We start from the raw sequence: 15,716 nt of genomic DNA on the forward strand, positions 1-15,716 counted from the left end.
CTAAGTGTAAGTAGAAGTAGCAAGATGTATCTGAAATCTTGCATGTTTATGAGACAAAACAGACATCAGCAATCCTACCATCATGTAAAACAGTTACAGGCTTCCATTGTACATTCACTTGGTAGGATGGTAGTATGTCCCTGGGCATTTGCTGTATACAGTGGACCCCTGGTTCACGTTATTAATCCGTTCCTGAGAGCTCATCGTAAAGCAAAATTATCGGAAAGTGAATCAATTTTCCCCATAAATAATGGAAATCAAATTAATCTGTGCAAGACACCCAAAAGTATGAAAAAAAACTTTTACCACATGAAATATTAAGTTTAATGCAATAGAATAATTACAATAACAATAATAACAATAGAATAATCACAATAGAATAATTGACACTTACCTTTAATGAAGATCTGGTGATGATTGATGGGATGGGAGGAGGGGAAGAGTGTCGAAGTTTTTAATATTTAGAAGGGGAATTGCTGTTTTGTAATCACAGTTGCACCTTTTGCAAGAACAGCTTCCTTGATTGCCATTTTCCTGCTCACTATAGTAGAGATGGTTGATTGGGATTTACTATACAACTTGGCCAGGTCCGACACACACACTCCACTTTCATACTTTGCAATTATCTCTTTCTTTATTTCAATAGTCATTAGCACCTTTGGTCTCGATGGGTTGGCACTAGAAGCTTTCTTGGGGCCCATGGTGACTTATTTTGCAGAAACAAGCACCAAAAACAGTGATAATATGGATAATATGGAATGTACCGTATGTATCCTTAGATGCGCGAACACTGGCTGGCTTGTAAACACTGGCACACACAGGGCAGTTCAGGCCACACGTTGACACGTCTTGTACGAATCGTATCGCATACCGGGTTTTGTAACGGGAACAGAGGCAAATTTTTTGCGATATAATGCTTCGGATAAAGGATTTATCAGATAACGATGACTTCGCGAACCAGGGGTCCACTGTACTAACCTACTACCCAGACTAAAATTATCATACGTGCATTTATTCACTTGTATGTTTATGGCACAAATGAATCGGTGAAAGTATGTAATGATAGTTCAATGTTCATTTTTATTATGAACACATTGGCTGATTCCCACCAAGGCAGGGTGGCCCAAAAAAAGAAAAACTTTCATCATTCACTCCATCATTGTCTTGCCAGAGGGGTGCTTTACACTGGTTATAAAACTGTAACAGTAACACCCCTCCTTTAGAGCACAGACACTGTATTTCCCATCTCCAGGACTCAAGCCCAGCCTGCCGGTTTCCCTGAATCCCTTCATAAATGTTACTTTGCTCACACTCCAATAGCACGTCAAGTATTCACAGCTATTTGTCTCCATTCACTACTATCAAATACACTCACGCATGCTTGCTGGAAGTCCAAGCCCCTCACACACCAAACCTCCTTTACCCCCTCCCTCCAACCTTTCCTCGGCCGACCAATACCCTGTCTTCCCTCCACTACAGATTCATACACTCTCGAAGTCATTCTGTTTCGTTCCATTCTCTCTACATGTCCGAACCACCTCAGCAACCCCTCCTCAGCCGTGTGGATAATAGTTTTGGTAATCCCGTACTTCCTTCTAATTTTCAAACTATGAATTCTCTGCATTATATTCACACCACACAGTGCCCTCAGACATGACATCTCCTCTGTCTCCAACCTTCTCCTCGTTGCAACATTCACCACCCATGCTTCACACCCATATAAGTGTGTTGGTATAACTATGCTCTCATACATTCCCCTTTTTGCTTCCACTGACAAAATTCCTTGTCTCCACAGACTCCTAAGTGCACCACTCACCCTTTTCCCCTCATCAGTTCTATGATTCGCCTCATCCTTCATAGACCCATCTGCTGACATGTCCACTCCTAAATATCTGAATGCATTCACCACCTCCATACTCTCTCCCTCCAATATGATATCCAGTCTTTCATCACCTAATCTTTTTGTTATCCTCATCACCTTACTCTTTCCTATATTCACTTTTAATTTTCTTATTTTACATACCCTACCAAATTCATCCACCAACCTCTGCATCTTCTCTTAAGAATCTCCCTAAAGCACAGTGTCATCATCAAAGAGCAACTGTGACAACTCCCACTTTGTGTTATTCTTTATCTTTTAACCCCACACCTCTTGCCAAGACCCTCGCATTCATTTCTCTTACAACTCCCTCTGTATAAATATATTGAACAACCCCTACCGTTCCTACAGCCTCCTTGTTCATCTGCTATCCTACTCTCTGTCTTACTCTTAATTCTTTCAATAATGACTCGACCATACACTTTACCAGGTATACTCAACAGACTTATTCCCCTATAACTTTTGCACTCTTTGTCCCCTTTGCCTTTGTACAAAGGAACTATGCTCGCTCTCTGCAAATCCCTAGGTATCTTACCCTCTTCCATACATTTATTAAAAAATAGCACCAACCACTTCGAAACTATATCCCCACCTGCTTTTAACATTTCTATCTTTATCTCATCAATCCCAGCTGCCTTACCCCCTTTCATTCTACCCTCTGCCTCACGAACTTCCCCACGCTCGCAACTGGCTCTTCGTCACTCCTACAAGATGTTATTCCTCCTTGCTCTATACACGAAATCACAGCTTCTCTATCTTCATCAACATTTAACAATTCCTCAGTGTTCCCTCCACCTTCCCGATACCTCTAACTCTCCATTTAATGACTCTCCTCTCCTATTTTTAACTGTCAAATCCATTTGTTCCTTAGGCTTCCTCAACTTATTAATCTCACTCCAAAACTTTCTTATTTTCAACAAAATTTGTTGGTAACATCTCGCCCACTCTCTCATTTGCTCTCTTTTTACATTTCTTCACCACTCACTTAACCTCTCATTTTCTTTCCATATACTCTTCCCTCCTTGCATCACTTCTACTTTATAAAAACCTCTCGTATACTAACTTTTTATTCCCTTACTACTCTCTACATCATTATTTCACCAATCGCTCTTTTTCCCTCCCTAACCATAAACTTCTGCTGAACACTAACTCTACATTCTTAAACCTACCCCATACATCTTTGACCCCATTACCTGTACTCTCATTAGCTCATCTATCCTCCAATAGTTGTTTATGTCTTACCCTAACTGCCTCCTCTTTTAGTTTATAAACCTTCACCTTTCTTACTTGCTGCTTCTATTTTCCTTGTATCTTATCTACCTTTTACTTTCACTGTAGCTACAACTAAAAAGTGATCTGATATATGTGGCCCCTCTGTGAACACGTACATCCTGAAGTCTATTAAAGTTTATCTACCAATACGTAGTCCAATAAACTACTGTCATTACGCCCTACATCATATCTTGTATACTTCTTTATCATCTTTTTCTTAAAATACACATTACCTATAACTAAACCCCTTTCTATACAAAGTTCAAAGGGCTCTCATTATCATTTACACCTGGCACCTCAAACTTACCTACCACACCCTCTCTAAATGTTTCTCATACTTTAGCATTTAGGTCCTCTATCACAGTTACTCTCACTTGGTTCATAGGTTCCTATATAATTGCTTAACATCTCCCAAAATCTCTCTCTACACTTCTCTCTTCTCCAGGTGCATACATGCTTATTATGACCCACTTTTTGCATCCGACCCTTATATTAATTCACATGATCCTTGAATTTACACATTTATATTCCCTCTTCTCCTTCCATAACTGATCCTTCAACATTATTGCTACCTCTTCCTTAGCACTAACTCTCTGATACTCCTGACTTAATCCCATTTATTTCTTCCCACAGAAACTCATGCACCCCTCTTCAGCTTTGTTTCACTTAGGGCCAGAACATCCAAATTCTTTTCATTCATAACATTAGCAATCATCTCTTTCTTATCATCTGCACTACATCCACGCACATTCAGGCATCCCAGTTTTATAAAGTTTTTCTTCTCTTTTTAGTAAATGTATACAGGAGAAAGGGTTACTAGCCCATTGCTCCTGGCATTTTAGTCGCCTCGTATGACACACACATGGCTTACAGAGGAAAGATTCTTTTCCACTTCCCCATGGGCAATAGAGGAAATAAAAAACGAGCTATTAAGAAAAAGAAGAAAAAAACTTTTTTTTTTTTTTTTTTTTTTTGTCTCTCAACAAGTCGGCCGTCTCCCACCGAGGCAGGGTGACCCCAAAAAAAGAAAGAAAATCCCCAAAAAGAAAATACTTTCATCATCATTCAGCACTTTCACCACACTCACAAGTTATCACTGTTTTTGCAGAGGTGCTCAGATACAACAGTTTAGAAGCATATACGTATAAAGATACGCAACATATCCCTCCAAACTGCCAATATCCCAAACCCCTCCTTTTAAGTGCAGGCATTGTACTTCCCATTTCCAGGACTCAAGTCTGACTATATGAAAATAACCAGTTTCCCTGATGTGTTTAAGTATATACATATATGCTTGTACATGCCTGTGTAGTGTGACCTAAGTGTAAATAGAAGTAGCAAGATGTACCTGTTATCCAGAGGGTTTATGAGACAGAAAAAAAGACACCAGCAATCCTACCATCACATAAAACAGTTACAGGTTTCTGTTTCACAGTCACCTGGCAGGACGGTAGTACCTCCCTTGGTGGTTGCTGTCTACCAACCTACTACACTAATTATACAAAATTGTATGTTGCTGCTTGTTGCGACCCCTGAATGGGTCACAATGTATATAATGTATATTACCTTTTCATATAATTTTATATTGCTTATATTTGCGATAATAGCTAAATCGTAAATATATTGGTTTATATTATTATTTGACTTGTTACTTTTATTAGGTAGGATGTAACATTTATATATTATTATGTGCTCATAGTTCGTCTTGAATGTCTAACTACTGTAATTATTGCTCGTGGCTCGTTTCCCTGCCGGCTTCTCAGGTGTTGCTGGGCAGCAACTGTCCACGGAGCAATCACGTGATCGAGGGGGGGTGTTCACACCTCGCCTGGAGTAGTCAGTCTGGGCTAGACTCTCTTGGTGGTTGGACGTATTCCTGACAAGACGTGCCTAACTCTCCCTTATTGGCCCTTGTTGGAAGATCGTCTGTTGCTTTCTTGTTGTTGGTTCTGTAGAATTCTGTTGTACTGAGGATGTGTCGCATAGACACTCTGAGCAACTCAGGTCCTGAGCTGTAGCTTCTGACCTAATTTGTACTGGTATCTGTGTACTGTCACAGTTGGGAATTTTCTTATGCTGAACTTAGATTCAGTAGTATGGGAGTTTGGTGACTTTTGTGGAGGATCCGCAGATGGTCCCTACTTAATGTCGTTATATTATCTCCTTGTTCCTGATTCTGTGTCGCAGTTGCTTGTTATATTGCTATTGGGCTTAACAGTCGTTTTATTGTTCAAGCAATTGTTCTGATTGCCAGGTGGTCAAGAAGTTAGTCGATGTGAGGACTTTGTCAGTCACTTGTTTAAGTCTAGCCGAGTCGTGAGACATAGCGAACTACTTAGAACACTTACTCACATACACACAAACTTATTTGTATATTGTATTATTAAAGGTTAAGGTACCAGACGGTACTTAAGATATAAAGATGTGATATGTGCCTTCAGCACAATACTACTGTACACGAGAGAAGTGATTATTATTACATGTAATTTGTTTAAATTGATTAATTTATTTTAATTTGATAATATACTCCTAGACATCTTGATTGTTAATAAATTTATTAAATTTTAATTTCTTTAGTTAGTAACCTACCAGTTGCAATCTTGAAGCACTAATAATTCTTATTGAATTCTAATGGATAATTGGACAAGGATACTGACTACTTGTTACGAAAACCCAGTAACAGGCTGGATGCTAGAAGGGCAGTCCTTTCTAGTATTCACTGGAGATCTGTAAGCTTATTAGAAATTGCATTTTTTGTAACACTGCTTTTCTAGAAGTGAAATTTCAGAATATTTTAATTGTAACAATGTTGATAGAACTGTGTAACATTCATTTCAATAACACACAATTACTATTTGCTACAACAGATTGTCAATCACACTTGTGTTAATACTCTTATTGCATTTGCAGGCACTGCTGCAGACTTGGAGATGACCACCCAGCTAATGGCCAGTCAGTTGGAGCTTCATCGCCTCAACACTGGTCGCCAAGTACCTGTTGTTGCAGCTAACCGCATGCTCAAACAGATGCTATTTCGATACCAAGTGAGCTGGGGATTTGGAATTTATCTAATTTATCCATTTCTCTTAGCTTATTTTGTAAATTAGTGGACCAGATAGTACTGGTTGCCCATAGAGATATCATACATTGATATACTTTATACACCAGCACATTGTTGTGCAACATGTTTGTATGTAAAGCACTGTGGCAGTCCAACCCATTTTTATTTTACTACATCAGTTTTTTGATATGGTGTTCAACATCAGTTTTTTAACCCTTCCTATTTTCCTCAGATGCTGTTTTCTTTATTTTACATTAAATCATTTTATGTTTGGTTACATAAAATAAGGTTGACCTGACACCAATGTAACCTAAGGGACCCAACCTAACCTAAGCCTCACAGGGAAGCATTACAGGTAACCTACTGGCCATTGCTGCACCAGATATGTACTTCTTTTCAGTACAGTGGTGCACATGTCTTGTACAGTATGTATTACTGTTTATTGTGGATCTCAGCTAGGGGACCCGACACCTTTCGTAGAGTGTTACATATTTTATTATTAATAATACTAGTACCATCCGACTTGCGACTGAGCTTGGTTTCGACCAACCAATCCTAAGTCAAAATGGACGCAAGTCGAACCTTAGAAAATTGCCGACATACTGGGTAGGGCATAATGTCAAACCTTTGCTATATAAAGTACGTACCTGCATAGTATTGTATGTTACTTTTTACTAATTATTTTACTACTGTATATCAACATCAGTTATTGTAATGATTTTATTTTATTGTTCTATTTTTATATTTCATTTTTTACTTTTTATGCTTTTAGTACTGTGTTTTATGCTGTAAGGTTTAGGAGAAACACTGTGTACAACACAAACAGTTGTTTATTTCCGAGAACATTTGCATACAAAACAATGTGTTTGAATTCACCTCAAATGTAAAAAACTGAAAACATTCGTATGCATGAACAGAAAAGTACAAAATAACTTAAGCTAAGCTGTAAACAGTGTAAATAAAAATTACATAAATTAAAAAAATAGAAATAAAGGAAACTCGTGGAAGTTTTAATGAAATATACATGAAATAAAAATAAAGATTTGGACACATTTACAGCCCTCTAGCTCTTGGTTGGGGATCGTCTATGCTTTCTTCCTCTGAAGGGGTAGGGGTGGGAGGAGGTGGGGAAGCACTCTTCTTGATAAACATACTGAGATTTGTTTGAATTTTCCTTTTTTTCTGTTCTTCGTAAATTTCTCTGTATGGATGTATTGCGTCCTGTACCATTCTTTCAATCTTGACAAATCGTTCAATGTTAGGGTCCATATTCTCCAATCGGCCCACCCAGCCCTGCTGCCAGACACGTGGTCGTATGTTGAGTAGGTCGTAAATTGAGTGGTACTAGTAATCAAGGCTAAGACTGAACATCTTCGTAATGTATGTTCTTCAAACTACTACAAATGACCTACCCATCTTGGGCCAATAGACCTGCTGCAGTGGTCCTCTATTTTATGTTTACATTGTGTCCACCTGACAAGAAACTGGGGGGAGACCTCAAAACTCATGTTAATGAACACAAGTATTCCAGCCATATGAATAATGAAAACGTTTGTTTGGTGCATAGGAACACGCAGTCATCTTGTGGACTGGGAATGGGCTGAAGAGAGCCATACCAGCAGGAAGTGTTTAGAAGCAGCTCCAGTTTTGACTGCAGACACTGTTAAGAGCATACCAGCATTAAGTGTTCAGAAGCAGCTCTAAGGCTGCCAGTTTTAGCCTTGCCCCTTGCCCACATCATACTAAGAATAAGAAAAAATTTCAGTCTAGCACACTTGTTCATCTCTACTCTCAAATCAACATTCCAGGTAGCTGAGCATTGCAGTTAGCCTACTGGACCTTCCTCTCTTAAATGCACCAACTACATAAGAACATAAGAATGGAGGCACACTGCTTAGGCCAGCAGATTCTTTTCAAATGCAACTTTTCTCATTCAGAGTTGTCTAGCCTGTTTTAAAACTACCCAAAGTTTTCACAGCCTTCACCTGGTGCAATACCCTCTTTCCTAGTATGTACATGTATAAAGTGTAAGGTAGGGTTATAATTGAAAGAATTAGAGGTAAGACAGAATGTAGGATTGCGGATGAGCAAGGAGGTTTTAGAGTGGGTAGGGGATGTGTAGATCAGGTGTTTACATTGAAGCATATATGTGAACAGTATTTAGATAAAGGTACGGAAGTTTTTATTGCATTTATGGGTTTAGAAAAGGCATATGATAGTAGATAGGGGAGCAATGTGGCAGATGTTGCAAGTATATGGAATAGGTGGTAAGTTACTAAATGCTGTTTAGAGTTTTTATGAGGATAGTGAGGCTCAGGTTAGGGTGTGTAGAAGAGAGGGAGACTACTTCCCAGTAAAAGTAGGTCTTACACAGGGATGTGTAATGTCACCATGGTTCTTTAATATATTTATAGATGGGGTTGTAAAAGAAGTAAATGCTAGGGTGTTCGGGAGAGGGGTGGGATTAAATTATGGGGAATCAAATACAAAATGGGAATTGACACAGTTGCTTTTTGCTGATGATACTGTGCTTATGGGAGATTCTAAAGAAAAATTGCAAAGGTTAGTGACCGAGTTAGGGAGTGTGTGTAAAGGTAGAAAGTTGAAAGTGAACATAGAAAAGAGTAAGGTGATGAGGGTATCAAATGATTTAGATAAAGAGAAATTGGATATCATATTGAGAAGGAGAAGTATGGAAGAAGTGAATGTTTCAGATACTTGGGAGTTGATGTGTTGGCGGATGGATTTATGAAGGATGAGGTTAATCATAGAATTTAATGAGGGGAAAAAAGGTGAGTGGTGCATTGAGGTATATGTGGAGACAAAAAACATTATCTATGGAGGCAAAGAAGGGAATGTATGAAAGTATAGTAGTACCAACACTCTTATATGGGTGTGAAGCTTGGGTTGTGAATGCAGCGAGGAGGCGGTTGGAGGCAGTGGAGATGTCCTGTCTAAGGGCAATGTGTGGTGTAAATATTATGTAGAAAATTCGGTGTGTGGAAATTAGGAGAAGGTGTGGAGTTAATAAAAGTATTAGTCAGAGGGCTGAAGAGGGGTTGTTGAGGTGGTTTGATCATTTAGAGAGAATGGATCAAAGTAGAATGACATGAAGAGCATTTAAATCTGTAGGGGAAGGAAGGCGGGGTAGGGGTCGTCCTCGAAAAGGTTGGAAGAAAGGGGTAAAGGAGGTTTTGTGGGCGAGGGGCTTGGACTTCCAGCAGGTGTGTGTGAGCGTGTTCGATAGGAATGAATGGAGACAAATGGTATTTGGGACCTGACGATCTGTTAGTATGAGCAGGGTAATATTTAGTGAAGGGATTCAGGGAAACCGGTTATTTTTATATAGCCAGACTTGAGTCCTGGAAATGAGAAGTACAATGCCTGCACTCTAAAGGAGGGGTTCGGGATATTGACAGTTTGGAGGGATATGTTGTGTATCTTTATATGTATATGCTTCTAAGCTGTTGTGTTCTGAGCACCTCTGCAAAAACAGTGATTATGTGTGAGTGAGGTGAAAGAGTTGAATGATGATGAAAGTACAGTGGACCCTCGACTAAAGATATTAATTGGTACCCGAGAACGAATATCTTTAGTAGAGTTTTTTAGCGTTAGCCAAGGCAAAATGTTAACGTTAAAAGTATCGTTAGCCGGATTTAACGTTAGTTGATGCCATCATTAGTCGAGGGTCCACTGTATTTTCTTTTTGGGGATTTTCTTTCTTTTTGGGTCACCCTGCCTCGGTGGGAGACGGCCGACTTGTTAACCCTTTGACTGTCGCAACCCCCAATCCTGAGGTGTCTCCTGGTGTCGCAAAATTTAAAAAAAAAAAAATTATTTTTTCTTATGAAATGATAGAGAATCTTTTCCCGATTGTAATGACACCAAAAAAACGAAATTTGATGGAAAACTGACGTAATTATGCTCTCGTGAAGTTAGCGACCTCGGCGCTGTTTACAAATCGGCGATTTCGCCCACTTTGAGCCCTATTTTCGGCTAATTCCAATGTTCCAGTCGCCCAAATTCATAGCTATTTCTTTAGAACTCCATTTTTTTCTATCGACTGAGTACAAGAAACTGCCCATTTACCAATTTCAACTATCTAATAATGTGGTCAGAAATTTGCAATTTGGCCAATTTCATGGAAATTAATAAATATGACAATTTCAAAATAAGGTCCAGAATGAACAATGCAGACATTCCTGGCTCTAAAATAACATTTTCTTTGTTCATCAGTCATGTCTCCAGGCCCCTCTGATATTACTCTTGCTTTCTATTTTGAATTTTTATTCAAACAAAAAATAGAAGACTTGCTATTATGCAGACTACTGCAATACTGTAATAATTGTATAAATAACATCAACCCATTCATGACTGCATATTAGAATGGCTAGTTGGACATTTATTGGACAATGGCATCATTTGTTTACTTTTGAACATTGGCAAAAATCAAACATTTCCCCTAATTTGAGCTCCATTTCTAGGTTCTTTTTATAGTAAAATCAATCAAAATCACCTCTATTTCTATAATATGTTTTCCATTCTATCAAATGAGACCAAGAAAACGAGAATACAACCATAAATACTATTCGAAAATAGACCACAAAGTTGGCATTTTAATTAAAAAAAAACGGTCGGAGTTTTTTTTTCTCATTATGCACTGCGTGCTCCAGGATTTTTTTTACATGGTGCACACTGACCACACAGACCCATTCTCTCACATGTGGGCCTACCAGCTTTCTCCTGCTTGATTTGAAGCCGCCAGAATTTTTTATTTATTTGTTATCACACTGGCCGATTCCCACCAAGGCAGGGTGGCCCGAAAAAGAAAAACTTTCGCCATCATTCACTCCATCACTGTCTTGCCAGAAGGGTGCTTTACACTACAGTTTTTAAACTGCAACATTAACACCCCTCCTTCAGAGTGCAGGCACTGTACTTCCCATCTCCAGGACTCAAGTCCGGCCTGCCGGTTTCCCTGAACCCCTTCATAAATGTTACTTTGCTCACACTCCAACAGCACGTCAAGTATTAAAAACCATTCGTCTCCATTCACTCCTATCAAACACGCTCACGCACGCCTGCTGGAAGTCCAAGCCCCTCGCACACAAAACCTACTTTACCCCCTCCCTCCAACCTTTCCTTGGCCGACCCCTACCTCGCCTTCCTTCTACTACAGACTGATACACTCTTGAAGTCATTCTGTTTCTCTCCATTCTCTCTACATGTCCGAACTACCTCAACAACCCTTCCTCAGCCCTCTGGACAACAGTTTTGGTAATCCCGCACCTCCTCCTAACTTCCAAACTACGAATTCTCTGCATTATATTCACACCACATTGCCCTCAGACGTGACATCTCCACTGCCTCCAGCCTTCTCCTCGCTGCAACATTCATCACCCATGCTTCACACCCATATAAGAGTGTTGGTAAAACTATACTCTCATACATTCCCCTCTTTGCCTCCAAGGACAAAGTTCTTTGTCTCCACAGACTCCTAAGTGCACCACTCACCCTTTTCCCCTCATCAATTCTATGATTCACCTCATCCTTCATAGACCCATCCGCTGACATGTCCACTCCCAAATATCTGAATACATTCACCTCCTCCATACTCTCTCCCTCCAATCTGATATCCAATCTTTCATCACCTAATCTTTTTGTTATCCTCATAACCTTACTCTTTCCTGTATTCACTTTTAATTTTCTTCTTTTGCACACCCTACCAAATTCATCCACCAATCTCTGCAACTTCTCTTCAGAATCTCCCAAGAGCACAGTGTCATCAGCAAAGAGCAACTGTGACAACTCCCACTTTGTGTGATTCCTTATCTTTTAACTCCACGTCTCTTGTCAAGACCCTTGCATTTACTTCTCTTACAACCCCATCTATAAATATATTAAACAACCACGGTGACATCACACATCCCTGTCTAAGGCCTACTTTTACTGGGAAATAATTTCCCTCTTTCCTATGTACTCTAACTTGAGCCTCACTATCCTCGTAAAAACTCTTCACTGCTTTCAGTAACCTACCTCCTACACCATACACCTGCAACATCTGCCACATTGCCCCCCTATCCACCCTGTCATACGCCTTTTCCAAATCCATAAATGCCACAAAGACCTCTTTAGCCTTATCTAAATACTGTTCACTTATATGTTTCACTGTAAACACCTGGTCCACACACCCCCTACCTTTCCTAATGCCTCCTTGTTCATCTGCTATCCTATTCTCAGTCTTACTTTTAATTCTTTCAATAATAACTCTACCATACACTTTACCAGGTATACTCAACAGACTTATCCCCCTATAATTTTTGCACTCTCTTTTGTCCCCTTTGCCTTTATACAAAGGAACTATGTATGCTCTCTGCTAATCCCTAGGTACCTTACCCTCTTCCATACATTTATTAACCCTTTGAGGGTTTTGGACGTACTAGTACGGCTTACGACCCAGGGTTTTTGACATACTAGTACGCCTAAATTCTAGCGCCCTCAAATCTAGTGAGAGAAAGCTGGTAGGCCTTCATATGAAAGAATGGGTCTATGTGGTCAGTGTGCACAGTCTAAAAAAAATTCTGCAGCACACAGTGCATAATGAGAAAAAAAAAACTTTGACTGTTTTTTTGGAATAAAACAGCGACTTTGCACTGTATTTTCATATGGTATTTATTGTTGTATTCTAGTTTTCTTGGTCTCATTTTATAGAATGGAAGACATATTACAGAAATTGAGATGATTTTGACTGGTTTTACAATGAAAGATACCTTGAAATTGAGCTCAAAGTAGCAGAAATGTTCGATTTTTACCAAATTTCAAAAGTAAACAAATCGTGCCAATGGTCCAATACACATCACTGGTGAATCTAATATTCTTTCACAAGTGCGCCAATAATATTTATACCATTTTTTACACTAATGGAGTAGTCTGCATAACAGTAAGTCTTATATTTTTTGTGAGAATAAAAATTCAAAGTGGAAAGCAAAAGAATATAAGAGGGGCCTTGAGACGTGACTAATGACCAGAGGAAATGTCATTTTAGTGTCAGGAATGTCTTTCTTGTTTATTCTGGACCCTATTCGGAAATTGGCATCTTTTGAAATTTGTATGAAATTGGCAAAATTGCTAAATTCTGACCACTGTACTGGATAGTTGAATTTCATAAATGGGTGGTTTCTTGCACCCATTCGGTAGAAAAAATGGAGTTCTAGCAAAATATTCATGTTTTTTGTCGACTAGTACAGTGGAATTGGCCGAAAATGGGGCTCAAAGTGGGCAAAATCGCCGATGCGTAAATATCCCCGAGACCGCTAACTTCGCGAGAGCATAATTCCATAAGTTTTCCATCAAATTTCAAACTTTTGGTGTCCTTATGATCGGGAAAAGATTCTCTATCTTTTCATAAGAGAAAATTATTTTTTTTTTTTTAAATTTGGCTGACCCTGAGAACGAGTTTCGGAGAGGGCCTGTCGACCCTCAAAGGGTTAAACATTTGAAATGTTGGAAAGTTATTTTCAAGATTCCTCTGCTAGATCATTGGACACATCTGCACTATATTTCCTACACAGATTTCCAGCTTTCTCTTTCACCCACATCAACACTAGTTGTAGAATATTTCTGCAAAACACAGAAGTTTGACTCTAGCTCTCTTCCTGACGTATTGCCTTGTCATGTTTCCACTAATACACATCCCAGAAAAACAAAGTACATTAGTCTTGAATTGATTTCCTGAGCTCCTATCTGCCATTTACACACAATTTTTTCATCAGCAGATTTTTCTTGCTTTTCATCTTCTTTCTGACATTGAGGCTGTTACTTATCTTTTCAGCATCAAGCATATATTCTGATATGATTATTTCCTATTTATTTCTTAAATAAACTTTCTAAAATTTTCAGTTTTATCTATTGTTAATATTCTGCCTTGATTATTAAGAGTATATTTAGGTTTACTGAATATTACAGGTTTCCAGATTTATCATATTTGTATATTTTTGGCTAATTTGTAGTGTATTAGTGCCTGATCGTGGCCTTCCTAGTAAGCATTGACCTACAGGATACAGCCCTGCTTCGCTGATGACTTAGCCCCCTGGGTAAAATGTTTGTCTAATAACACGCACTTCTCCACTTATGCCATGATGCACATCACGAGATAACTCGGCTATTATAGCAACTTTGAAAATAGCCTGGGGTTTAATAGGGTGCATGTTAACATGTAAATTACATAATTTCTAGGTTGAATGATGTGTATCATATATGACAACCACAGCACAACTGCCCCATCCCCCTACACACTTATAGCAATAATACATACAAGTCGCAACTACTCAAAACTCGTCAAGGCTAAGGTAATTGCACATTTGAAGTGACTCAGAGAGGCTAAAATTTTCCATGAAGTTATAGGCCCTTAGAATATTACCAGTGGTTGTACCCCAATTAATATATTTGTAATATGTAATATCTTTTTGCAGGGTTATATAGGTGCTGCTTTAGTGCTGGGAGGTGTTGACAAGCATGATTCTCACATTTATTCAATCCATCCTCATGGCTCCACTGATCGCCTTCCATACACCACAATGGGCTCAGGATCCTTGGCAGCTATGTCTGTATTTGAAAGTCGTTGGAAGCCAAATATGGAGGCAAGTACTTTTTATGTCTTCAAGTATAGTTGACTGTGTTGTAACATCACAAAATTGTTAGCAATTTCAGTGTCCCTTAGATCTACATTATTGATGCTAGGGTCCCTCGTGTGGATCTACATTTTGAGCTTGGCTCTCGCAGATTGACCACGGTACAGGTGGGGATTGAACTCGCTGCGAGTGAGTTGTAAAATTCCATGCCAGCATGTAAGCCACTGGGCCAGCTGGCTACAGTCCTCACTCATACCTTGGTTTGTTTGCAAATGTGTCATTACAACTTTTGCAGGTAAGTTGTGAGTAGTAAATTTTGGCCTAGATATAAGAGAATGGGTCTGTGCTGTGAGTATGCACTGTATAAAAAAAAAAAATCCTGCCCCCACATGGTGCATGATGGGAAAAGCTAAGTTCTGCCCTTGCATTTGGTTTAAAATAGCAACTTTGAATGGTTTTGTTGGTTGTTTCCTGGTATCATTTGATAGACTGGAAGATATACTGCTGAAATAGAGGAATTTAGTTGGTTTTAGGACTGGAAATACTCGATTTTTGCCACTTTTTCTGAGGATAGGTAACAGCCCCCTTCCCCTTCCCCTGGTCTGTTATGGATTTTGAGTCTTGATTCTGTTACAGTGGACCCTCGGTTTTTGTGTTTAATCCAGAAACCGCTTTCCCCATAAGAAATAATGTAAATCCAATTAATCTGTTCCTGACACCCAGAAGTATTAAGAAAATTTTTTTTTTTTTAATTTAAAGATAGATTTACATGCACAAAGAATGAACATTCAACCTGACACTTACCTTTCATTGAAGGCTGTTGTTGATGGATGGAAGACAGGAAGGAGGGGAGAGGGAAGAGAGGTTATTGTTT

At 39.1% G+C, this 15,716-nt stretch overlaps 1 protein-coding gene across 1 annotated transcript in view; it reads left to right on the forward strand.

Moving 5' to 3' along the window:
- Positions 1 to 15,716, forward strand: part of LOC128688118 (proteasome subunit beta type-7-like) — a 75,742-nt gene that overhangs the window by 23,943 nt on the left and 36,083 nt on the right. Inside the window, exons 3-4 of the mRNA XM_070086582.1 lie at positions 6,062 to 6,195; positions 14,684 to 14,855. Coding sequence (XP_069942683.1) covers positions 6,062 to 6,195; positions 14,684 to 14,855 — 306 coding nt within the window. The remainder of the gene's footprint in view (positions 1 to 6,061; positions 6,196 to 14,683; positions 14,856 to 15,716) is intronic.

Source organism: Cherax quadricarinatus, chromosome 19, assembly GCF_038502225.1.
Source record: "Cherax quadricarinatus isolate ZL_2023a chromosome 19, ASM3850222v1, whole genome shotgun sequence".
In the NCBI taxonomy this organism is placed as follows: Eukaryota; Metazoa; Arthropoda; class Malacostraca; order Decapoda; family Parastacidae; genus Cherax; species Cherax quadricarinatus.